The sequence below is a fragment of the Alosa pseudoharengus genome, unplaced genomic scaffold, assembly GCF_046254945.1.
Source record: "Alosa pseudoharengus isolate Yale_2024_CS ecotype anadromous, Long Island Sound unplaced genomic scaffold, YU_APseudo_1.1 YU_APseudo_1.1_scf_2, whole genome shotgun sequence".
Classification (NCBI taxonomy): Eukaryota; Metazoa; Chordata; class Actinopteri; order Clupeiformes; family Clupeidae; genus Alosa; species Alosa pseudoharengus.
In genome coordinates, this window is record NW_027468663.1 from 28581311 (window position 1) to 28606310 (window position 25000).

The 25000-nt window shown below is 43.7% G+C and overlaps 1 protein-coding gene across 1 annotated transcript in view; it reads left to right on the forward strand.

Moving 5' to 3' along the window:
- Positions 1-25000, forward strand: part of clstn2a (calsyntenin 2a) — a 132201-nt gene that overhangs the window by 32009 nt on the left and 75192 nt on the right. The window contains exons 2-3 of the mRNA XM_076293209.1: positions 17056-17251; positions 24328-24536. Of these exons, the coding sequence (XP_076149324.1) occupies positions 17056-17251; positions 24328-24536 (405 nt within the window). The remainder of the gene's footprint in view (positions 1-17055; positions 17252-24327; positions 24537-25000) is intronic.

Here is a 25000-nt window from a genome sequence, read left to right on the forward strand (position 1 = left end):
CTTCAGCCAGAGAGATCTGCTAAAGGTGAAATCACCTGGCTTAAGTACACAAGTTGGCAGAATGGCAGAAGTTTAAACTTTTGAGGCAGCAGTTTTCCACTTCAGGCTAACTCTTACAAAGCATTTGTGCCGTAATCTTCTGAGTGAAGGGAGAAAGGCAGTCTTTCAGCCCATTGTCTAGAAACCCTCCTAGGTAAAACCCTGCTCTATCTCGACGAGGGAATTAGCACCATCTGTTTCTATTACAGACGGGGGGGGAAGGAGTTTCAAATCTAATTTCAGTCCTTGGTAAGACATAATTGCGTAATAAGAATAATTTGCTAGGGATGAGACAAGGGGAGGGGAGAACTATGCTATGGAGAATCTAAAATTGTAATTGAGTATCAAAACATTTCAATGGCATACTTGAAACGCCACTGAAGTATGGGCATTTGTTGAATGAAAACAGTGATACCATTTGAAAAAGCCTGTCCTTGCATAACCTCCCCCCCTTTTTTTGTTGTTGTTGTGTTTTTTTTTTGTCTTGTTCTGTCCGCTCAGCTAGCTTCTGGATGCTCTTGCCTCCCGGAGATTCATCCTCTTCTCTCGACTGTCTCCTTTGATTACCTTTCCACACATAGAGAGCCACTGTTTTGGGACGAGACCTGGCTCTCCTCCAGTTCTTATCTGGGCCAGATCAGGGACCCAGTGTGCACCAGGCCGAACTTCTGCTCTCTCCAGACACCTACTGCATTTGAGCAGTTCTTCACAGGGGAAAGTATGGATTTCTTGCTCTCTCAGATTTATAGAGCCCAAGCTAATCATAGTTTCACCTCCGGAGTCTGGGTGTATATTGTCGCAAGTCATGAAAACAGACCTTTAAGCCAGCACTTACCAAAAGCTCTTCCTGCGTGATATATAATGCTGTGACCTTTATAATAATGGGTCTAAATTGCATTATCCTTTTCAAACAGAAGAGGACATCATTCATTATAGCAAATATGTAAAAAACAGAGTGCCCAGCGGAAGTTGTGTAGACATGAATGTTATTCTCAGACTGGAGAAACATTACAAATTCAATGATGACAGCTTCATTCTATATTGTATGTGTCAGATTGAATCATAAAAGTCAGATAAGGTTTACAAAGACATGTGCAGATGGTACTCCTTTACCTGTGTCCTGACAGTAATGACATTACTGCAACATTACATTAATTGTGTTGTGTTGTGTCTATTTCCCTTTAACATCATCAGTCAACAATGTCTGTCACAAACAGTTTCAAATTCATCCAGTGTTCTTCCACACATGCCTTCATACTACCAACATTACCACCATCTCTCATCATTATTTCAGTGTCATTAATTTTGTGAGTGCAATGTCCACGTGATGCATTGTGCTGAGCTTTTAAAAGAGTTCCAACTTTGATCTGTTTTATTCATTGCTGGGACTATTGCCTCCGGTTGGGTTTGTTCATCGTCCATCAGAGTCCTTATTTAATTACTCTGTTTCTTATTTCTGCTATTCATTCATGTATTTTCCCTTGTGTTCTGTGGCGGGCTTGTATGTATTGCATTGCTTAATTGCCGTCAATATTCCAAGTTACTGAAGCTGAATATTGCTTGGTTTGTTATTATCTTGTCTACATTATACACTATTATCTTATATGTCCATATTTATTTTATGCTGGTCTCTAGACGTTATTCTTGCACTGTTGCACTGTTGGACTTACTTATTTGCACCATCACCGTGATACTCACTCTCATAGAACACCTTACCATGCACACTGAATTACAGGATCAGTCCCTGCCCTGACATGCTTGATCATCCTTAAGCACACTATGTTGATATTTGATTTAGTTTATATAGTATATTTAGTATTTAGTATTTAGTATCTTAGTATCATGTTTATCTTCTACTGTCTCTACTGTACAGTGGAGTTTTTTATATGTATATTACAGTACTTTTCTGCTGTAAGTGCATGTTGTGTGTGATGTCTGTATGCTACTGAGACCTTGAATTTCCCCTTGGGGATCAATAAAGTATCTATCTATCTATCTATCTATCTATCTATCTATCTATCTAGAAATGCTTTTAAAAGTGTCTGTTTTGAATTAAGAAGCCGGCATCTCAATGAGCTTGATCTCGCTTGTCTGACAGACTACCGCTAAACAAACTTTTAGTGAAATCCAAAATGGTGGCTTTGGAGCACTCAAGGTGTAGACATGATCATTAGTGAAAAGATGGGGTCCTTCCTCAGCTAAATTTCAGTTCTGTTCACCGTGCATTTTTAGAACCTGCCTCTGATCTGTGAGTGGGTGAGCATCGAGGGCAGGGTGCTAGCCGGGTTGGCAGAGTGTGTGGGATGTGTCGCAGTGTGGCGCTGATGTGTGTTTGACCATTGGTGCGGTGCAGATGTAGGGGGTTGGTGGGGGAACTGCACAGGGTTGTAATTACACAGCGGAATCCATCACGAGGAATGGCTGCACGGCTATTGTTTTAGTTTAATTGCTACAGCGCTTTGAATTGTTCTATTAACGGCCGCCCTTGCTGCAGTGAAAATAACGTTTTAATCAGCGGCGATTTCCACTTCATCAGTAGGAATAAACAACTGGCCCACCTCCAGGTCTCCAGTCTCTGGCACACTGAGTGCTGGAGGCATATGGGAACGTGTATGCTCCTGTGTGTGTATGTGTGTGTTTGTGTGTGTGTGTGTGTGTGTGTGTGTGTATTTGAGCTTATGTCTCTGTGTTCGCTCTCTTTCTCTCTCTCTAACTATGTGCATGTATGTCTATGTGTATGTAAGCTTGTGTGCATGTGTGTGTGTGTGTGTGTGTGTATGTGCAAAAGCCCTTATTGACTCCGGACTCTGTTGATATTCCATTCCCTTTCACTTATGCCCCTTCCTGCCTCACTTGAGTGCACCCCCCCCCCCCCCCATTCCTCCGTGCCACCCCCCACGCCCCCCGGCACTCTGACCTGGTGCTGTATGTTCCCTCAAACCCTTGTCACCACGACGATGGATCTGACAGAGGTCATAGCCTTGGTGACAGTTACACGTGGCGTGAGAGACTACTCCCGCCTCCTCGACACCAGCAGTGCAATCTTATGGTAATGTACAGAGGCACACAGTAGGCAAACATTTGCCCTTTATTTGAAATGAAGAACAGTCTGATAGTGTTTTCTCCTTGTTATTATTGCTGAACTTGGTGTAATTTATGCTGTTGATTTTTTTTTTTTTTTTTTGGCTGCTTTAGCTTCAGGGATGGAGATATTTTGATTGATGAAAGAGGGGTTTAACTCCAATTGCTCCAATTCAGCATACTATGTGAATAAACATATTACTGGCAAGGTGCCGAGGGTTACCAACGCTGTGACAGACTGAACAGATTGCAGATAATGATAACGGCCAACGTCAGTTTTTTGTGATGCCTCACACTTGCGTCTGTCTGAGTGCAGGTGCTCCAAGGACAGTGTCACCTGCAGCTTGCGCTAGGTTCAAACAGAAGGCTCAGTGCATAAAATTATGGCTGAGAGCACCACGGCTGGATGAAGGAGCAGCGTCAGGTAGAAATTGTGTGCTGTCAAGTCAGATCAAGGCTGGCGGATGTAGATTTCAACACACACTTTGATCTGACGGAATGTACGCCGGAGCTGTTTTGGGGGCGGTTAAATGACGTGATTGATGTGTGTTCTTGTTCTAGGTGTATATCCCTCCAAAAGTAACGAGGCTTCACAAGATGATTGTCTACGAGCTCTTGTGTGATTCATTAAGGCAAAACGTCTGTCAAACTCCAACCAGAGAGAGATGGAGAGGGTGCTACTTGCCAGAGAGGTCGGGTTTACCCATATATTATTGTCAGTGAAATTTCCATGAAAGCTTCTCTTCAACATCCCTGATAAAGTATAAGCGTTCCCAAAAGCCACTATTAGTTTGCATTTTTATGTGCCAAGTATCAAAGCTCACTGATGATGAACTGCAGTCTTTTTTATTAAAATCAAAGCAGGTAAACAGTTTTCACCTACATGTAAAGCACCACCACAGATGGCTTTAATGGCTATTTAATAAGGGCATCAAGCCTTTGGATATGTACTAGCTCACAAGCAGACTGGATGAGTGGAGTTGTCTTCTAGGCTGACAGCTGACAGTAGCCCTCTCTTTCACTGGCCCTCACCAATGGCATGTTGATCCATCAGTTGTCGAGATTGTCAGTTTGTTGTCACAAGGAAGTCAGAGTCCAAAAGAGAAGAAGAGAGCAGAAATGTAACCTTCTCCGAATCAGGACACCATGTAGCTCATGTAGGATATCACATTTTTGGTATCCTGCTGTTACTTTTATAAGCCTATCTGCTGAGCATCTTTTAGACATTGTATTTCAGAGCACTTCATGCCAGACACAAAAGTCCATGTTATTCCAGGCTTATGGTAGTATTAGAATCAAGCATCATGCTACCAGGAGCTAATGTGTTGTGAGGTTTCCCCAAAGCATTATGTCTTCATACGTTATGCGCACTAATTGTATTACCCCCACATTTGTTACAGTGCTGTAAATGTTCATATATTCCCCGTGGAGAGTGGTTGTGTTGTTTCTGTTTTTAAAATTAATTTCACAGTAATTATTTAGACATTAAGGAGAGGCTTTTTTCCCATGTTACAAAGAAGCCAGAGAGATTACACTTCTGTCAGATGCACAAATTCACTTTGGGTGGTGGAGATAATAAACCAATTGTACTTATGCTGAGGGAAGAACAGAGCCCCAAGCACAGTACTTAAACATGTTATTTTTCAGTAAATGTTGTTGGGTGTATCTGTTGAAACTTGAAAACTGTTTTTTTTGGCAATTGGAATGTATTGTATGTTTTAGCATCAGGTGCATTATACCACCACACTCAATTCTCACTGGAATCTGCTAGACAACAAGTACCAAAACATGATTAGTTCATAGATTTTACATGTAAAATACATTTTATACAACCCCACCCCCATCTTGCCTGTTCATAATTCTGAGAAATTGTTGAATTGCATGTGTGCGTGTACGTGTTTATGTGTGTGTGTGTGTGTGTGTGTGTGTGTGCGTGCGTGCATGTGCTTGTGGGTGTGCCTGTGTGTGTGCATGTGCATGCATGCGTACATATTAGGGGTGTGAATCTCTCATGTAAAAGACGATACGATTCGCATCTAGATACATGGGCACGATTCGATACAAGAAAAGATACATGTTTATAAAAAATGATTCAGTACGATTCGATGCGATGCGATTTGATGCAATTCGATGCAGTTAAAGAATGGAAAGCATTCTGAAAGATTTTTTATCATTTGCTCAAGGTGCACATTAATTTTATATTATCAATTATCATGGTCATGGTTGTCAATTAGGCAAAAAAATGTGTGAATATGATTATCTAAACTGAGGTTTGTTTCATATACTGTATTGAAATGAAAAAAAGAATAGTCTACATTTCAGTCAAACACAGCAGCCAAATACAACATAAAAATACATTTTTATAGACTTTACAGATTTTATAGAGTTATATCTGATTGTTTTCATGGAGCTGTAGCCTTGTTGAGGTAAGACGATACCGAAATAAAATAAAACAGTGCTTAAGACACTCTTGGCCTTTTCTCATATACTGTAGCCTAAGCCTATCCTACAAGAATAAAATAGGCCTACAAATCAATGAACTCTCTGGGCTTATTTTGTTCCAACAGTAGACCGAATGCAGAAACCTATAATGCCACAAGTCTGAGTGAATATGAACAAAATCATTGGCTAATAATTTGTGCATCGTTTTAGCAGCAAGGGCCAAATTATTATTTAACATTAAGGAAATCCCTTCATCAAAGGTAAGGCTACTCTATCGTTGCTGTTTAGGAATGCTAAGAGTGTTTAATTTCGCGCTGGATTTCGAAAAACAAAAGCCGACCGAGTGCAAGTTGTCACATGCTTAAGTTGCAGTAGATGTATGGGTAATGAGGTCATTTGACAACTTTGGGCAATGAATGTAACCAAAAACGAACTGCATTACCCACAATTCCGTGCCACGTATAGTTTCAAAACCGGAAGTGGGATGAACGCGCTGCTTGGAACGTAAATGAGAGTCTGAGCGAGCAGAAAAGGTTGTGAACCGATTCATAACAAGTAAATAGATATAACGACCGGTTCATTTCAGTTTTTTTCCGATACGGGGCTTCACGTATCGATGTAGCCGTATCTTACACGTTAAAAACGGATACCGATACGTATCGGTAAATCTTTACACCCCTAGTACATATGTCTACTGTGTGTGTATGTGTCATACGTATGATTACTGTGAATGTATGTGTGTGTGTGTATATCTGTTTATGCACATGTGTGCATATGGAATTGGTAAATATGACCCCTGGAGGCAAACATATGCAAAAAAATGGTCATCCTAGGCCCTACGGTTCTCAATATATTCACAGAAAACTCTGTTGGTGTACGGTCACTAAATGTACACATAAATTAATTTATTGCATGGCCCCCCATGAACAAAAGTCCACGAAACTTGGCATGCATTCAGATGGTGTCATAATGATCCTACACTTTCAATTTAGTGCAGTTTTGACCATGTCAGCCAGAGATATTGTGATTACAACACCTATTTTTTTGCTTTTTAATTTTTAACTAGGTAATGGGATGGGTGGACATGTCCCCTTAAGACCAACATACAAAAAAATGTGGTCCTCCTAGGCCCTACGGTTCTCGAGATATTCACAGAAAACTGTGTCCGGCCACCTACAGGCCAGTTGGTGCACAGTAGCATAAATTAATTTATTGTATGGACCCCCATGTACGGAACTCCACAAATCTTGGCGTGTATTCAGAGGGTGTCATAATGATCCTACACTTCCAATTTCGTGCAGTTTTGACCATTTTAGGTCACAGATACCTGCGATTACAACACCTCATTTTTCGTTTTTAACTAGGTGGCGCTATACATTAAATTAATGGGTTGACATGGCCCCTTAAGATCAACATACAAAAAAAGGTGGTCTTCCTAAACCCTACGGTTCTCGAGATATTCACAGAAAACTGTGTCCGCCCTACCCTCCTTTCCGGGGGTCCAGTCCAACGGGGGGGCTACAGATCAAAACAAAAAACGATGGTTCCATGCTATCCTTGTGGGGCTACATGCCCACCAAGTTTCGTGCACCCCGGTCTTTCAGTGTCCCGGAAATCCTTGACGGAAAATTGGCCATGCGAAAAAGAAAAAAAAGAAAAAAAAATTGCTGCGCGGCGGTCATAATAAGAGGTGGAGTAAGTAGGGACAGTAGTCCAAAATGACCCACAGGGTTAATACTACTAGGCCATGCACAATTCCAAAGATTCACTGGAAGCCCTGATACTCAACCTAACGTCACTCACTACATCTCTATGGCTTAACTTTTTACTTTTTAGTCTTCATTTGCTTCGTGTAACCCTTGACCTATCTCTCAGGAGTAAAATTAGCGTCTGCAAAAAAGGTCTATGACATTGCAGCACTCGCATACAGTAAAATCCAGAGGGTGGGGGCGGGTCTGTGGGGGATCTCCTGAGGGGCAATCATTAGCAGCGATCTGCAACAACATTGCTGGCTATTATCCACTGATGGTCTGCCCACGTTGTGGCGTGCCTCCACCATCAACTTGACTATCCACTGCTTAATGGCATGGAACCGCCGCAGGAGAGAGATCTAATGTGAGGTAATGGAGATACCACTCATTAGCGCTAGATGCTGATAGAGAAGTTAAGACTGTACAGGCTATTGGTGATGATTTCAGTAATGTAAGCTGAGACAGGCTTTGGTGTAATAGAGACAGTTTTATGTTTCACCTTTACCTACCGCTATGTGTTCTCTCCATGCTTACCCATTGGTGTTGAGGCTTGGCTGACCCCATGCTGGGATGTGTGTTCCCTGAAAGCTTTGTTGAACATATACCATTATTAAATGGGTGTTCGTTTTGAGCAACCCCCCTCTCTCTCTCTCTCTTAGAATGTAACTGCAGACATTAATGTGAGCAATCTCATTTTTTCCCCCAGCATGTGGAGACTCTGCTGCATCCATGCTGAGCTGGCCATTTCTCTGACACGGTGGCTTTGGAATGTGGGTCAAAATGGCTTTCACAGGTCTCAGGGACAACTCTGTTTGAAATTTGTTGTGCAGGAATCAAGTCACTTGGGGAAAAAAACTCTGAGCCCATTTGAAGAGAATGTACAGTCATAACGTAAAGAGGTTGCTGTGTATTGTTTGTCTGTCCTTAGCCAAACTGAATCTAAATGGCAGCAGATAGCAGACATGAGCAGTCTGTGAGCAGACATTTACACACGGTAATGGATCCTGCCTCTGTTGAGCGTTTCCCCTTGAGGTCCCTGCCAGCCAGGTGATTGCTTTCTTTGTCTAAACTGCATCCACAAACATAAAATAAACACATCCATAAAATGCTGAATCCTTCCCAATCCTTCCCAATCGTCCTAAAGTCATTTACCCCCTGTGCTGACTCTCTCCTTCAACACCACTCTAAACTCTAAACTTACACAACTTAAAGACCCCCTATGCAACTTTGCTGTCTTCTCACTTTTTGCGCGCAATTTTCTCTGCAAAGCTCCCCCTACTCGGTCAGTCTGTCGTTTCCGCTTTTCTTGTTCCTCCGACACCGGTTTACTCGCTTTCTGCTTCTTTCTGCTGGCTCTGCCATGACGAATGTCTGAGAAACTCCATCGCTGCCTTGTTCTAGCCGGTGCCTGCCGTGTATGTGTTTTTGTGCTGTAAAGCAATTCATTACATCGCGAGACTGCGAGACTTTCTGACTCTGAGGCCGGCAGCTCGCCTGCCGAAAGTTGCAAGGCTGCTTTTTCCGCTCACAGGTGCTAGGGGGAAGCGAGACGGCCACCATTCACCCCCAAAAAGTCATATAACCATTCCAATGACTCCAAAGCTGTTAAGATAAATTAAGCTAAAAATGCATAGTTACCCTTTAAGGGTGAAACAGATCTGGTCTCTGAATTGACATTGATATGGCAGGATAAGGCAAGATACAATAAGTGTAGGTTGGATATGCAAAGATAAGTAACTAGGTTAATTATGGCAAAAATGTGGCAACTCTAGGTCAGATATGGCAAAGATGTGTTAAATATTGGTTGAATATGGAACGGAAATGGTGAATGTGGGTGGAATTTGGGTGTCAGGAGCTTTACAGACCTGCTGCTAAAAACAGGAACAGCCGGTTAGATTTTACAGTGCTGAGAATGGAGTGATGTGCCTCTGCTTCTGCTTCAGTGAGCCCCTCATGAGTGGGTTGAGCCTGAGGTTGGACTAGCCATTTTTTTTTTTTGCTTCTTTTTTCTCTTTCTTCTCTTCTTTTGGTGTTGTAGCTGAGAGCAGTGTCCCTGTGAGAGTGTAAGCAGCAGTTCAGGGAACTCCGTGTGTGCCACCCCGTGACCATGGCAAGCGGATCATAGTGGAGGAGAACGTAGCATGGCAGTCGCGGGGAGCCAGGAAGAGAGGGAGAGGCCAAATGTAGAATATGGAGGAGAGAAAAAGAGGGATTGAGCCACAGAGAGTGGGAGGAAGAGAAATAGGAAGGAGGGAGTGAAAGAGAGAGAGAGAGAGAGAAGTGAACAGACAGGAGAAGGAAGCATGAGGGGAAAAAAGAGAGGGATTTAGAGATTGCGAGAGAGATGGAGAGACAGGGACATGGGGGTGAGTCCAGCACCTGGATAGCAGCATTAGTGGCTGAATATTTAATGTGGAGAGAACAGAGGTCGTCTGGAGTGGGTGGAGGAAGGATGTGGATGGGTGTGTGTGGTGGGGGGGGGTGGCTCTCACAAGAACCGGCCCAGGGGAGGGCTTCTGGGCACTATTAATAGCCTCCACTCTCCTCTCCTCTTTCTCTCTCTCTCTCTCTTTTTCTCTCCCATCCTCCCTCCCTTCATTCCTCTGCCTGCACAAGTGTTCATGGAGCACTGTGGAGCCTTTTCCTCAGTCTCGTCCACAGGAATCTCCTCTCTCTCCTGCCTGGTGCTTGGCGCCTGGTGCTGCCCACTGGGGAACCAAACCACTCCTGAACTCACTGTGTGAGGCCCGTTGTGTTAAAGCTTTTCTTTCCTGCTGTGAGTAATTTTCGTCTCCAGAAAGGCGGAGGAATATAATGACTTTCCCCTTTTTATTAATTCTCATGTAATCGTAATTAGGACTCCTGAAATGAGCTTTGTATTTTGCATAACAAAAGGGGAAGGGGGGCTCAGAGAAAAAGACACTGAAAGCGAGCCATCATATGTGGTTTTGTGAGGTCTAAAGCTAATAGGGTTGGTTGCGAGGTTTTCTATTGTTACCAATATGGGTTTCTTTTCAAAAGTGTAGTTTGCCATGTGATATTGTAATCCCGCAGTTTTACAAGAGCAATTATAATAATTGCATTCCTCCCCACTCCCACCACCAATCTCTACCTCCCCACTTCCTACCTCCTCTCAAAGCCCTGGCAAAATTAATACGGATTGTCTCTGACTATTGAATTTCCTCTCTCTGTGCCAGCCTGTTCATTTGGCTTATGAGCACCGGGGTAGCAGCCATCCGCCAGGGCCCCGCTATTGCTGTTTATTAGCTGAAGGGTCAAATGGATGGTGCTGCTATCTCCCCAATGCAATTAGGTGGTCCCTATCTAAATGAAAGCCTCCTATAGAGGATTGTGTGTGTGTGTGTGCACATACTGTATGTGTGTGTGTGTGTGTGTGTGTGTGTGTGTGTGTGTGTGTGTGTGTGTGTGTGTGTGTGTGTGTGTGTGTGTGTTGGGGGATGTATCAAGCTTCTTTCAGTGCGACAATAAACGCTGCCCTTGGGTTTCCTCTCGGACTCATAAACCACTGTCCAGCAGCCGGCTAAACTAGCCTGCCCTGAGGAACTGCTGTGTTTCATGAAATGGAATGGAAGGGGATAAAACATAAGAGGTGGACGTATAAAGCCGTCTGTTTTCCGCGTGTTTGCTAAGGTTCAGCCCTGAGGTGTCAAAGTGAAAGCTGTGCCTGCTGCTCAGAGGTGAGGCCATATGTTCACTTAAGCACTGAGGTCTTTGAGAATGACCTTTGTGAGTGTATACTGAAGTCGAGTTTATTTAAGTAGCACATTTTAAAAACCATCAAAAACTGTGCCAATGTGCTATGCAAATTAGGGTTAAATACATCAACAAAAGCACTCAAAACAAAAACTGAAACAGTGAGAATAACACTAAGATTAGATTAGAAAAAGTAATAGTATCACTATTATGGTTACCACTACTTCTACCATACAACCAGTAACCACAACAACAATAACAATACGATCAATAACAGCAGTATGTACCCGATTATATTACCCTTTGGCCCCCTGTTGGTCAAGGGCAACAAACACTCAGAGGAGTAGATGGCAAATATTGTGGACACTGTAGGCCAGATTTATCAAGGCATTAGAGTCCATTTCAGATGTTGTCACTACCTGCACCTGTAAACACGGCATTGAATGTATAGGAGTGCTGAACTCATGCATAAGGATGACTCGTTCATGGGAAGGTCGAGAGAAAAGTGGGGATACCGTGCAAAAACATGAAGGAGTAGTGTGAAGACTGATTGATTAGGTATTGATTATATGTATGAAAACAGCTTTGTGCTGAGACATTTCTGCATTTGAAAAGCAAGTCTAGCAAGCAAGATTGCAGTATTATGTCAATAGGAGAAACTCTCAGAAACAACAGAAGCAGAATTCAGAGCACCAGTTCTGCTTCTGTGTATCCTGTCAAAAGCAACCTTTAGTTTTGTTTGCTTTTTAATGTCTTACTGTTGCTTTTTCACGTCATCCACTCCCTTATACCTGCTAGACAATTGCATCTGCCACAGCCTGCACCAATAGTTTGAGTTTTATTTTGTGTGGAGTAGAATTACTGCATTCATTGACTTATTTACTTATTATCATGTGTTATATTATTTCATGATCACTAAACTTTTGATGCCTTTTCCTGTTGCCACCGATTGACTCAGTTCTATTATGTCTGTGATTGAATGACACCATTCCGTTGTGGCTAGTGGAGGGCCGTGTTCAGCGCTGTTAACCTGATGAAGTGAATGCTTAGTTCAATCCCACGTGAAACGCCAAGGCACAGTGTGCTCTTTCTGCGGACTGACAAAGATTCAGGTTACGCTGTCATAGTAAATGCACTCCTGTGTGACAACCTGGGCAGGTGCTTCTAAAGGAACAGAAATGTGTTGTTGTTGTGTGTGTGTGTGTTTGTGTGTGTGTGTGTGTGTGTGTGGGGGGGGGGGGGGTAGAGAAGGAAAGAAAAAGACTGAAAGAGAGAGAGATGACTTCCATAAACTGCCTCCCTGTGCTAGGGAGGATTTATAAGGTATGAGTTCAGTCAACGGCTCTCTCAGCAGTCAGCAACCTTGATTTATCATCTTTTCAATCCTTCATGGACAATCCAACATAGCAGGAAAAAGCAACTGAAAGAAAGAAGCCTGTCTCAAGAGGGATCAAAGGATAAAGATAAGAGGTGCCGGCTCGCTCGTAGAAATTGAAAGGTAATGGGCAGTGCTTTGGTGCTCCTCTTCGTCATCCTCTCCTCCTCCTCCTCTTTCTCCTCCTCTCCCAACTTCCCTCTTTCTCTGGAGGGCATAGCAAGGAGCCCACAGTGGAGTCAGCAGGTCATTACTGAAGAGTTGCTGCTGTGATCCACTGTGTAGTCAAAATGACAATGGCTAGAATAGAGCACTACAGTTGGGAGAGGGAGAGTACTACTGAAGGGCAGGTCACTACAGTTGGGAGAGGGAGAGTACTACTGAAGGGCAGGGCACTACAGTTGGGAGAGGGAGAGTACTACTGAAGGGCAGGGCACTACAGTTGGGAGAGGGAGAGTACTACTGAAGGGCAGGGCACTACAGTTGGGAGAGGGAGAGTACTACTGAAGGGCAGGTCACTACAGTTGGGAGAGGGAGAGTACTACTGAAGGGCAGGTCACTACAGTTGGGAGAGGGAGAGTACTACTGAAGGGCAGGGCACTACAGTTGGGAGAGGGAGAGTACTACTGAAGGGCAGGGCACTACAGTTGGGAGAGGGAGAGTACTACTGAAGGGCAGGGCACTACAGTTGGGAGAGGGAGAGTACTACTGAAGGGCAGGGCACTACAGTTGGGAGAGGGAGAGTACTACTGAAGGGCAGGGCACTACAGTTGGGAGAGGGAGAGTGCTACTGAAGGGCAGGGCACTACAGTTGGGAGAGGGAGAGTACTACTGAAGGGCAGGGCACTACAGTTGGGAGAGGGAGAGTACTACTAAAGGGCAGGGCACTACAGTTGGGAGAGGTAGAGTACTACTGAAGGGCAGGTCACTACAGTTGGGAGAGGGAGAGTACTACTGAAGGGCAGGGCACTACAGTTGGGAGAGGGAGAGTACTACTGAAGGGCAGGGCACTACAGTTGGGAGAGGGAGAGTACTACTGAAGGGCAGGTCACTACAGTTGGGAGAGGGAGAGTACTACTGAAGGGCAGGGCACTACAGTTGGGAGAGGGAGAGTACTACTGAAGGGCAGGGCACTACAGTTGGGAGAGGGAGAGTACTACTGAAGGGCAGGGCACTACAGTTGGGAGAGGGAGAGTACTACTGAAGGGCAGGGCACTACAGTTGGGAGAAGGAGAGTACTACTAAAGGGCAGGATAAGCCTTCCCAAGTGCTGCTGGGAAAGGTAGTTTTGATCAATCCTCACCGCCCCCACCTTTTCAGTCACTGACATGAGAACTTGCAAAAAATAAATAATGGTTACAGTATACTTAAGTTCAAGGTATCTTAACATAAGAGTGACATGACACTGTCATAAACGTGTCATAAACATTATAAACAAGTCATAAACGTTTATGACATAACGCTTCTGTCACTCGCTTCTGTCAAGTGCCAGATAGCTTCAAGTACCTGAAGTAGAATTGAAGATTGTGTGCTTGAGAGAGGACTGACTGATGCATTCATTGAGAGACATCAGTGAGAAATCACTGATGACTAATGAGGTCTGGTAAGGCTCTTTTGATGCCGGTATGAGAGAAATTAATTTGTCACTCAAATTTGCCATTCATATATTTCACACATAATGAGCTGTACCCAGACTGGAAGCAGTCATCATCAAACCTTCGGTCTGGACCCATACTGAAGCACAAGCAAATGTCCTGCAGCTAAATGTGGACGTAACTGCCCTCTCCACATCCCATCTCCAGCACAACTCGGGGACTCGCGCTAAACTTTTCCTGGCAAATACTGGAGTGTTTTGTTGCAAAAGTCACGGGAGCGAGGCGCAGCATGAACAGTGACGCAAGTGTGTATTCAAGCTGGCTCTCTCCGATTGACTCACTCCCCTGATCCCTCCGAGCTTGCGCTCAAATCGGCCCTCTGAAATACCACATCTGTCAGGCCCGATTTAATACTTCCACTTCAAATTAAATGGATGTCTCCAAAATCTTCTGCACACACACAAGAAAAACCTGGACAGATTAAAAACTGTGTGCTCAAAGGGGAGGGGTTGGGTGGGAGGGGGGGTCTGGGGGTGCTCAATGTAGGCCAAATGAACAAGCTGCACTTCTTGGGGAAGTGGAGAGGGTGAAGATGGCGTCTGCTTTGCATGGCTTCTGCTGACATGATTGAAATCTTTGGCTGGCGGCCCAGCGCGATGCGGTGACTCTTTGCCTATATGGTGCTGTGCCATTCGCTGTTGTCTGTGACACTCACTCTGACCCTACTGCCCTTCCTGCATCTAATCTCCGGGGGGGTCGGGGGTGGGGGGGGGGGGGGTGGATGTGCATTTGTAGCGACAGATGGAGCGGAAAATAGTTTTCTGCGTGTGACTCCTGAGCGCTAAGTGGAAATATTCTCCTGCTTGCCGTCGTATTTTATACAAACACACCCCACCCACACACATTCATAAATACAGACACACACTGTGGTTATTAGAGTTGTTCTCATGTTGGATTTCCCCCCTCCCTTCACTTGCTCTCCTTTAGTACTCTTGCATACTCTATTTCTCCCTCTCTCTTTTTCTCTTTCTCTCTCCTCTCTTCTCCAGTTCACTCCATTTCCGTGTGCCGTCTAACAGAATATTTGGATGGCTTTGGGGGTGCAGGACTCTGCCATCCTTATCTCTCTGCTCACACGCTGCCTGCCGTGTCTCTCTTATTATTATTTTTTTCCTCCGCTACACCTTGTTGCCCGGCGCCCATTGTGGCGGTCGTTTAATTTCGATAAGGCATTGAGGGGCTAATGTAAAGGGGAAATCTGAACTGCGGGCCCAGGCTGGGGGAAGGGGGGGGGGGGTGGTTGCGGAGGGTAAATTGTTATTTCACCACTGCAGGAGGAGGTGAATGTGTTTTCTATTTTTAATGGTTAAATCAGATTTACAAAGAAAGTGAGGAAGGAAGAGAGGGAGTGACTGAGAGAAAGAGAGAGGGAGACACAGAGAAAGGAAGACAGTGTGAGAGTTGAAGGATGGCATTGAGATGAGAGAGAGAGAGAGAGAGAGAGAGAGCAAGAGAGAAAGACAAAGTGGGCAAGAGAAAAAGACTAAATTAAATTGAATGAGAAATTAAGAGGTGAGGGAAAAGAAGTGAGTGAGGCAGAGAGAGAGAGAGGGAGAGAGAGAGAGAGAGAGAGGGGATGGAAAGAGAAAAGTTTGGCTTATCAGGATGCGACAGCAGGCGAGTGCACACTGCGCTGGACCGCGGCTGCTGTTTGTTCTCTCCACTGCTGCCCGCCTCTTAAGTGATATCAGCCGTCACGGGGTCAGAGTGCCTCGGCTTTTCTCCAGCGATCCCCCCCTCCACCCTCCACCCAAATCCCAAAAAGGGACAGGAGGCAGAGCTCCTGGGAGCTCCAGTCGCCTGCAAAGTCCAACCCACTAGAAAAAAGGACACAATGGTCAGACAGCCTCCATTGTTGTGTCTCGCTGTTGCTGTGTTGTCAACAGATTTTTTATTTTTTTTTGTCTGGGCCTCAATTGCACAGAGGGTTTGTCTGGCGTAAGCTAAGGTGAGGCTCGCCCTTCCCTCTGAGTCTGTGTTCCTCCCCGGATCAACAGAGAGCAACCAGGCGGGAATTGAAACACCTGAGCACAAAGACTGATGTTTGCCGCTGCGACTGTGTGAATAGCCATGACTCACAGCAAAGCTTATATAAGCCAGCAAACAGTTTATCACATGGTGTGATGTAGTGTGTACCGAACGCAAGTCAAGGTGTTTAGGTTGAAGGTGGAGCCTGCAATTCTAATTCAGAATGTCCACATAAAACTCTGGTGTTTGCATACTGTTCTGGCTCTGTAAATGGGGAAACAAGCTGAATAGCTTGGGCCAAGCCATCAACAGCTCCAGCCAATTTGCAAGTTGCTTGAGGAGCATGGATGGGAGTGGTGTACTTTGATTGGCTATGGAGCTCAGTTATCTTTTTTTCCCCATAATGGCAGATTCTGCATGTTGCATAGTGGGAGACACTTGCCACACAGCAGAGACCCAGCACACTCATGCATGCTGCCCGTGCTGCGGTGTTGCCGCGGTGTTCAGAAATGAAAAACAGATCAGCGAGATGGATAAGTGGTACGGAGCATTGAGTTTGCAAATGTGTCGATGGATTTGGACCTCTGTGCCCTCCGGGTGTCTCCTAAAATATTCTAGAAAAGAGGAAAAGCTATCAAAAAGTCGCAAGCAATAGCAAACTATAAAAAGTGAGAGAGAGAGAGAGAGATAGAGAGAGAGAGAGAGAAGCGGTAGGAAAAATCATTCTCTTGCTGTGCCCTCTCTCTCAACGTGAGTCCATTGCAGCAATGAAGCAATTACATGTGGAGACAGGCCATTCTTCGTCTCTCAGCAAGACACTGGCGAATGGTTAAGGCAAACAATGTCCTGTATTATAACATTGGGTACAGTGGCGACATGTAGCGAGAAAATCATAGCAACAATAGCACACCGAGATGGCAGCAAAGCCCATTACTTGCACTTTAGAATCTCACCTCCGCCCTTCTCTCATTTAGGTTCTATTTTCTTCCCCTCTTTTTTGTTTTTCCTTTTATTTTCTTCTTGGCTGCAGGAGAAATCTGCGCTTTCAAGATCCATGGGCAGGAGGCCCCATTTGAGGCAGTGGTGCTAAACCGCACATCAGGCGAGGGCGTCCTGAGGGCGCGGAGCCCCATCGACTGCGAGCTGCAGAAGGAGTACACCTTCATCATCCAGGCCTACGACTGTGGGGCCGGAGATACCGGTGCAGGCTGGAAGAAGTCTCACAAGTGAGTAGCACGCTTCTCTGTTCACCATTTAGCAGTCATAATAGTTGTCACAATGCATGAATTTCCCCCTATTCTTTGTTTTCTTCATTTCTTTTGTTTAGTTGGTTAGGCAGTGGGCCTTGTTGCACTGTGAAAGTCATGTTTCTTTATTGGTCCATGTGCTGTTGTACAGAAAGTGAAAATGGCTTGGGTCTGTCTGAATTAAATGGGGATACTTGGACATCTGTTCTTTTTAAATAAATAAATAAGGGTTTGATGTGTAATCTGATGCTGTGATTAAGAATTTGTTATACACTTCTGGGTCTTCCATTACACAAGAGTAATGTAACTTGTCTACTTTTGACAAATCTTCAGTATGTTTGGAAAAAGCAGATGATAAAATATTTAATTTCATGCCTAAGAGGCTTTTTTGCCCATATTAAGTGTCTGTTTTTTGTTAAAGTGCCTCAACGGTCCTAAAAATACTGCCATTGGAACACAGCTGCAGAGCTGCAAAGTGCACCCTTACGACTGCCAAGATAATGACAAAACCTCTTTCGCCAATGCTGTTTCTCTAGTGTCTTTATGTTCACATAGAGCTGATGTTGTGTCACCTTGAGTAAAGATAATCCTTTGAACTACTTTACAAACTTGCATTTGTTTGTATTTCATCCAGTGTTGGTGTTGTTGTTTTTAGTAGACTGGATGTTAATGAGCTCCAACCATGTTTAAACATCTATGATGAAACGTTCCTGAGGGCTAGATTGTTGCTCCGAACTGACTGTGGCTCAGAGGCTGCTTTGGTATTTTCAGGTGGCTATGTGTGCTTTTTGTATAAGCAGTCAACAGATGACAACAGTGGCTGTTTTAAGGTTCACTACCTGTATAAAACCCATGGACATATTTTTGAGTTGAGTGGAATATTTAAATAGTGGTGTTGATGATGATGATGGTGATGATCTTGTGACATGCTTGTACATTGTTGTAATAACAGGCTTATAAACTATTCTCTAGTTTAAAGAGAAGAAAACTCCTCCAATACCTGCCTAATGCTTAGCCCTCAGTAGTTCTGTATTGATGACCTATCAAGATGTTTGCAGAGCTTGCCGGAAGCTGTCGTTGTGCTTGACAAGTTGGGCACAATGGTGGCTGAGGCAGCAGCTGGGAGATGAAGTGTGGAGAGCAGTGCTTCAGGCCCTGAGAGAGAGAGAGGGGGGGAAGGGAGAGAGAGAGAGAGAGAGGGAGGAGGGAGAGATAGAGAGAGGAGGGAGAGAGCGAGAGAGAGAGAGAGGGAGGGAGGAGGGAGCTCTGTTTGTGGTTTCACATCTTGGGTATTCGTGATGAATGGCTTTTGACGCAGAAAGTTGTCAGTTGTGTGTGTGTGTGTGTGTGTGTGTGTGTGTGTGTGTGTGTGTCTGTGTCTGTGTGTGTGTGTGTGTGTGTGTGTGTGTGTGTGTGTTTGTGTGTGTGTGTGTGTGTGTGTGTGTGTGTGTTTGTGTGTGTGTGTGTGTGTGTGTGTGTGTGTGTGCTATCCTAATGAAAAGCGGGTGCTCCTGTCTGTGAGTGGGAACAGCGTCCCTGCAGGATATTCTAAATGCAGGTCTCATTAAGTTAATGTCTTCAATTAGGAAGACATATGAAAGATAGAGACAGCATTACTTATCATCAAACAAGGTCATAGACAAGAGAGAGAGAGAGAAAGAGAGAGAGAGAGAGAGAGAACACAGACCAGGTTGACTATGTGTTTTTGGAGTAGACTGTCCAATTGTCAACGATATGTCATACTCATGAAATAAGAGAGGGAAAACAGTCTACTACTATTTTTAGCTTGCTTGAACTTATTTCAGATTGAAGCTCTACTACAAATAGTTTGGATAAAGAGTAACTACATGCAGCATTAGACTCTACCTGCATTGACACATGAAAATGCCATATTCATATTTACTCAGATATCAATCACATCATTCTTTATTAAAGAAATGTTGTTATATAGGGATGCTGTATAGTAATGGCTCTCTCTGAGTTTCTTGTGCTTGGATTATTTACATCTCTATGGCTCTTGGCATCAGTTAGTGGTATCAAATGTGATAAATAGCAATCTAATGGATTATAAATGAGTCCTAATTGCAGAGGAATTATCTCTCATTTGGTTCAGTGATGAATTGCTCTTTCTGGAGGAAACCTTTAAAAACCTGACTCGTGCCAAAAGCACTTTTTAATTCTATTATATCTATATAGGATTTTGCTACATTAAATAAAAGGCGGAGACTTGGTTATTACAGCTTCCCTCCTTCTGTCTATCTTTGTATATGTGTCTGTCTGCTTCTCTCTCTCTCTCTCTTTCTTTCTGAGTTTCTACTCCTTTTATCCCCTTGTTTTTTCTCACTCCCTCTGCCCCTCTGTTTCTCTTCTGTTTCTTGTTAACTCTGAGGTTGCATGTTCCAGTTCAAAGCCACAACTTTGTGTATAACCATTATCGGAACTCCCCCTATTACCGTCGGTCGCGTATTTCCACCGTCTTGCGTGTGTGTGTCACTTAATATCCATTTCTATACAAACCAAGACAGCGGACTCCTAAAGAAACGCAACCACCCACACATAGGTGTATCTAAATAAGCTATGTACCAAAAATGACATTTTAGCATGACTCTAAGAGCTGTAAACAGTGTTGTAAGGCTGTGTGTACACAACCTTGGAGCTTGGAGCGCCAGTGGAATTTTAATTTCATGACGAGAATTCTCGGTCTAACCGTTCATGTGCCGTTGAAACGGCGTAAATAGGCAACCCATCAGGCCAGCACTATAACTCCGAGCGTGGTAAACAAAATCGGATATTTCAAGCAGTAAATGCTCCCGTTAAGAGTCAAACCAGATTTTGTTCAAATCTAAACACCTATGGCTACTGAAAAATGTAAGGTTCATATAGCAAATGTTATTTTGAAGTGTTAAAAAACCGTTGTTTTAGAATTTCTGAACAAAAGTGGTGATAATTGGGGGTGTTACGATAGGTGCCTTAGAATATTTCAGTTTCTCATCTTTCTCATGTCAAGATCCATTTTTTGGAATACCTCAAATGTGTGGTTGCTGTCAAGGCTGTACTGTCCTAGCAGATCCAGGATGTGTCCAGACCATCTGCACATATTATTCAAAGTGGGGTCAGGTTTAGCTTTAGTTTTTACCATGGTAATGATATGAATGTAGACAGGTTTTTTGTCGAGTTGAATCCTTGATTCAGCCTAGGGCAAGGATGGGCAATTATTGGCGGTCCATGGGCCGCATGCGGCCCTCCTCCTCACTGAGTGTGGCCCACTGATACATTTTCAAATGTCATTAAAATGTTGGTTTCCACCACATCTGGTTTTTACATCTGAACCGGATCCTTATTGTAACGATGCGCTCCACCGATAGGGGCACTTCCTATTTAAAAATTCCAGGGTCGCGTTTTCTTCACTACAGCCAGCGAGGAAGAGATACAGAGAGCTATGACAGAGACTTTCTACTGAGGAGGCACAGCACTCAAAAAATCCTCCATAGAAAGGCATGGGGTTAGTTTGTAACGCCAATATGGCAGTTGTCTACATATACTGTATCCTGCCCCTTCGGCGGTCCAAAGTCGACATGTGAATACATTGTGCCAATCATGTGATGTGTTGTGATCTTGCCGCTGGAGCGAGGTTGGTGTTGTGAAGACTTGCGCACACGCAGTTCTGCTTGAAATAAATGCCCGATTAGTGCCCAAAATGTGTTTCAATATGGCCGTATTTTTGTCAGGGAAAAGTCATGGAATTTTACATTTTACTTAGCGTGGGAACCCTGGTAAAGATACACTAACGACAGAGCCTTTTTTAGATTATAGTGGCTTATTTGATGTGGTTTAACCTTCTAACACTGTTCCGGTCAAAAATGACCTATTTACACATTCCCTGTACCATAAATATGGCATTTTTTTTATCAGATTGCCTCAAGATCTTATGATATCCTTCACAAAAGGCTTTTGAACACATAGAATTTATTTTGACTACTTTCTTTGAATTTTGAGTGATTTATTCAACGTAGAAACACTTTTTTTGTTTACGGTCAAAAATGACTGCCATAGGAAATGAATAGGAAAGAGTATAATTTTCATCCAGGAGATAAAAGACATCTCCTTACACACACTCCTACAACTTACCACCAATGTTCCCACACACATGCACACATATAGTACACACACATGTACACCCACTCACAGACACACACACACACACTCAGTACATGTTGTCAGTTCATGTTGTCATGTTGTCATGTTGTCACTTGTACGTGTGAACCACCAATGTTCACACACATTGGCATTCACACACATACAGAAACACACCCACCCACACACACACAGACACACACACACACACATACACACACACACACACACACACACATAACACACACACACACACACAGTTCATGTTGTCAGTTTATGTTGTCATGTTGCCACTTGTGCATGTGAACCACCAATGTTCGCACACACAGGCATGCACGCACACACAGAAACACACACACCCCACACACACACACACAAACAGACACATACACACACATGTACACACACACACACACACACACACACCACACACACACACACACACACACACATACAGTTCATGTTGTCAGTTCATGTTGTCACATGTGCAGGAAAACCAATGTTTGCACACACATGCATGTACACACACGGAAACACTCACACTCACACACACACACACACACACATTTACACCCACTCTCTCTCTCTCAGTCTCTCTCTCTCTCTCTCTCTCTCTCTCACACACACACACACACACACACACTTAATGTTGTCAGTTCATGTTGTTGTGTTGCCACTGAGCATGTGAACCACCAATGTTCGCACACATTCATGCACATACAGAAACACACACACCCACACACACAAACGCACATGATGTAGATGTTAATGTTCTAATAAGGGTCTGTTTACAATAATGTTCTATTAAATAATACTTTTTGTCATGGTATTGGTATTTAAGAGCAGTTAAAACTGTCCGGTCAAATTTGACCGCGAACAGTAAATTAAGGGGGGTTAAATAGGTTAAAGCAACACCAAAGAGTTTTTTATACCTTAAAATAATGTTTCCAAAATCGTTTCAGTGGTTCATCAATTCGTAACAGGGTGAGCGGCAATTCTGCATTCGCTTCGCGGCCCTCTATCGGCTATAAACGCACTATGTAAGTTTGCCAGATCGGGTAGCGGATCTGTAGTTCGATGGAATGAGACATAAGAAACTACAAATTTGACTTGCATCTGATGTCGCAATACATTGTACTTTTATAAGTCATGCAAAATATTCTACCTTGTCTGTGGACATTGTTATTTGCAAAGCTGGTGCTGGATAAACAAATAGCGTGCGTGCGACAGAGGGAAAGTTCTTTGGTGTTGCTTTAATGCAGAAAAAGACCCTGGGGTCTATTTTTGCTGGAGTTACACTTTCAGTCGGTCTTTTCAAAAATGTAATTTTAGGATAATTTTCTTTACAAAGAGACTTACAATTCCAATTCTAGATCCAAGTCAGCAAAGGTTCTTTTAGTTTGAACTCTCTCACATCTTTTGGATGTAAGATCAAAAGTGTTTTTACTAAAAAAAAAAGGGGGGGGTTGGCTTTGATTCGAGCTGTTCTTTAACTCAAAAACATCTCTGCAGGGTTAATGTTTGTACAAATGCCTCTGTAATTGCATGAAGTAACATATATCCATCTTTAAAAACTGCTTACAGTATGAGCACATAATTCCAAATATAAGGATAGTAACCTAGACAGCCAAACTGAACAACTAGTGGCAATTTTCTTTCATGATACTATATTATGCAATCAGTAGTGGAGTAGTAATCATGAGAATCTGGAGAATTCCCAGTCGGGCGGTAACATTCTGAGGCCTGAGCTGATTACTGATTACTGTGATCTTAAAAAGGGCCTGATATCGCTGTTTGTATAAGTTCTTAGCTGCGCCCTCCTAGCTGTTAGATGTACGATCGCAAAAACTCACTCTCACCCTTATGTATTTAGCTGATGCTCTTATCCACAGCGAGCTAGTGTCTGGTGTAAAGTGTCTTGCTCATGCTCAGGACCACAATGGTGACAGCCAGGAATCAAACCCACAACATTCTATCTAAGAATGCTGTTTTCCAGCTGTTGACTGTCTTTTTACTGGCTGTGATGACGTTTCTTATGACCTCTTTTTGAGCTTAGCTATTATCAAAGGTTAATAAATCAACAAATCAGCTTGTCTTTACAGAAAAGGGAAGGTGCTTGTCTCCATGTAACCTACTGCTGAGCAAAGACTTGGACAAAGTGTGTTCCTTTCCAACCACTGTAGTTTTCTAACACAGACGGAACCAAAGGTCCTCCATGCAACTTGTACCCCAGTGCTGCTCCCAACATGGTCAGATAGTGGGCGTTGAAAGGTCACGGCAGCATTATTATTAAATGATGGTCGTGTGAAATGAAGTGGTTTCCCTAAGTGCTTGCCCATCAGACTGTAATCCCATTTGACCACTCACATCCCTGTTTCCCTGGGCCCTGGAAAAGTGGCACATCTCCACTTCTCGGCCTCAGGCCAAGTGCTGGTTGTGATTGGGGGATTCTGAGCTGGGCGTTTGCTGCTGTGTATCACTTGGGAACATGTGTTCCTCTGTGAAGATCCGCATCACAATGTGTTACCTTTCTTAACGTGTTTATGTGGCTGTGGAATTTTGATTTCATGCTGAAGTATTGATTTCTCTCAGTCCCTGCCCTTCTCTGAGAGGGTGCTGGGAAGTGTATGACAGCGTAAGGAGGCAAATGTACATGTTTTTGCAATTGTAAGAAAATAACTGTCTGAACTATCTATTTCTTTTTTCTGTTTGTCATGTTTTTCTCTTCTTCTGCCTTCCACTGTCTCTCTCTCTCTCTCTCTCTCTCTCTCTCTCTGCTCTGTTGTGTTTCCTTCCATTTTTTCTCTCATCCTTCCTCTTCCCTCTTCCTCTCTCTCTGTCTGTCTCTCTCTTTCCCTCTTTCCCTCCCCTGATCCATCCCTCTCTTTCTCCCTCTCTGTCCCTCTCTTGCGCTCTCTCAGGGCGGTGGTGCATATCCAGGTGGATGATGTGAATGAGTTTGCGCCCATGTTCCGGGAGCCTGTGTACCACGCCACGCTGACGGAGGGCAAGATCTACGACAGCATCCTGCAGGTGGAAGCCTGGGACCAGGACTGCTCACCACAGTACAGCCAGATTTGCAACTATGACATTGTCACCCCACACACGCCCTTTGCTATTGACCGCAATGGTGAGTGTGGCACAAGCACACACACAGACACACACACACAGAAACAAACTCTCTCTTTCACACACACACACACACACACACACACACACACACACACACACACACACAGAAACAAACTCTCTCTTTCACACACACACACACACACACACACACACACACACACACACACACACACACACACACAGCACATGCACACACACACATACATACTAGAAGTAGAAGTGTCACTTGTTCTTCTTACATTTAATCTTTCTCACTTTATTATTTTTCAATTTTTAATCTACACTAAATTTAGATTATTAGATGGTCATGGGGACAGTAAGTATGCTGATGAACAGTAATTACGTTCCCTGAATTAACAGGTATATTTAAAGACTCTCTGAACAGTGTGTGCAAGATGATCATGCAGAGAGATATAGAAGAAGCACTGGAGTTGGTGATTACTAACATGTACCGCTCGTGCT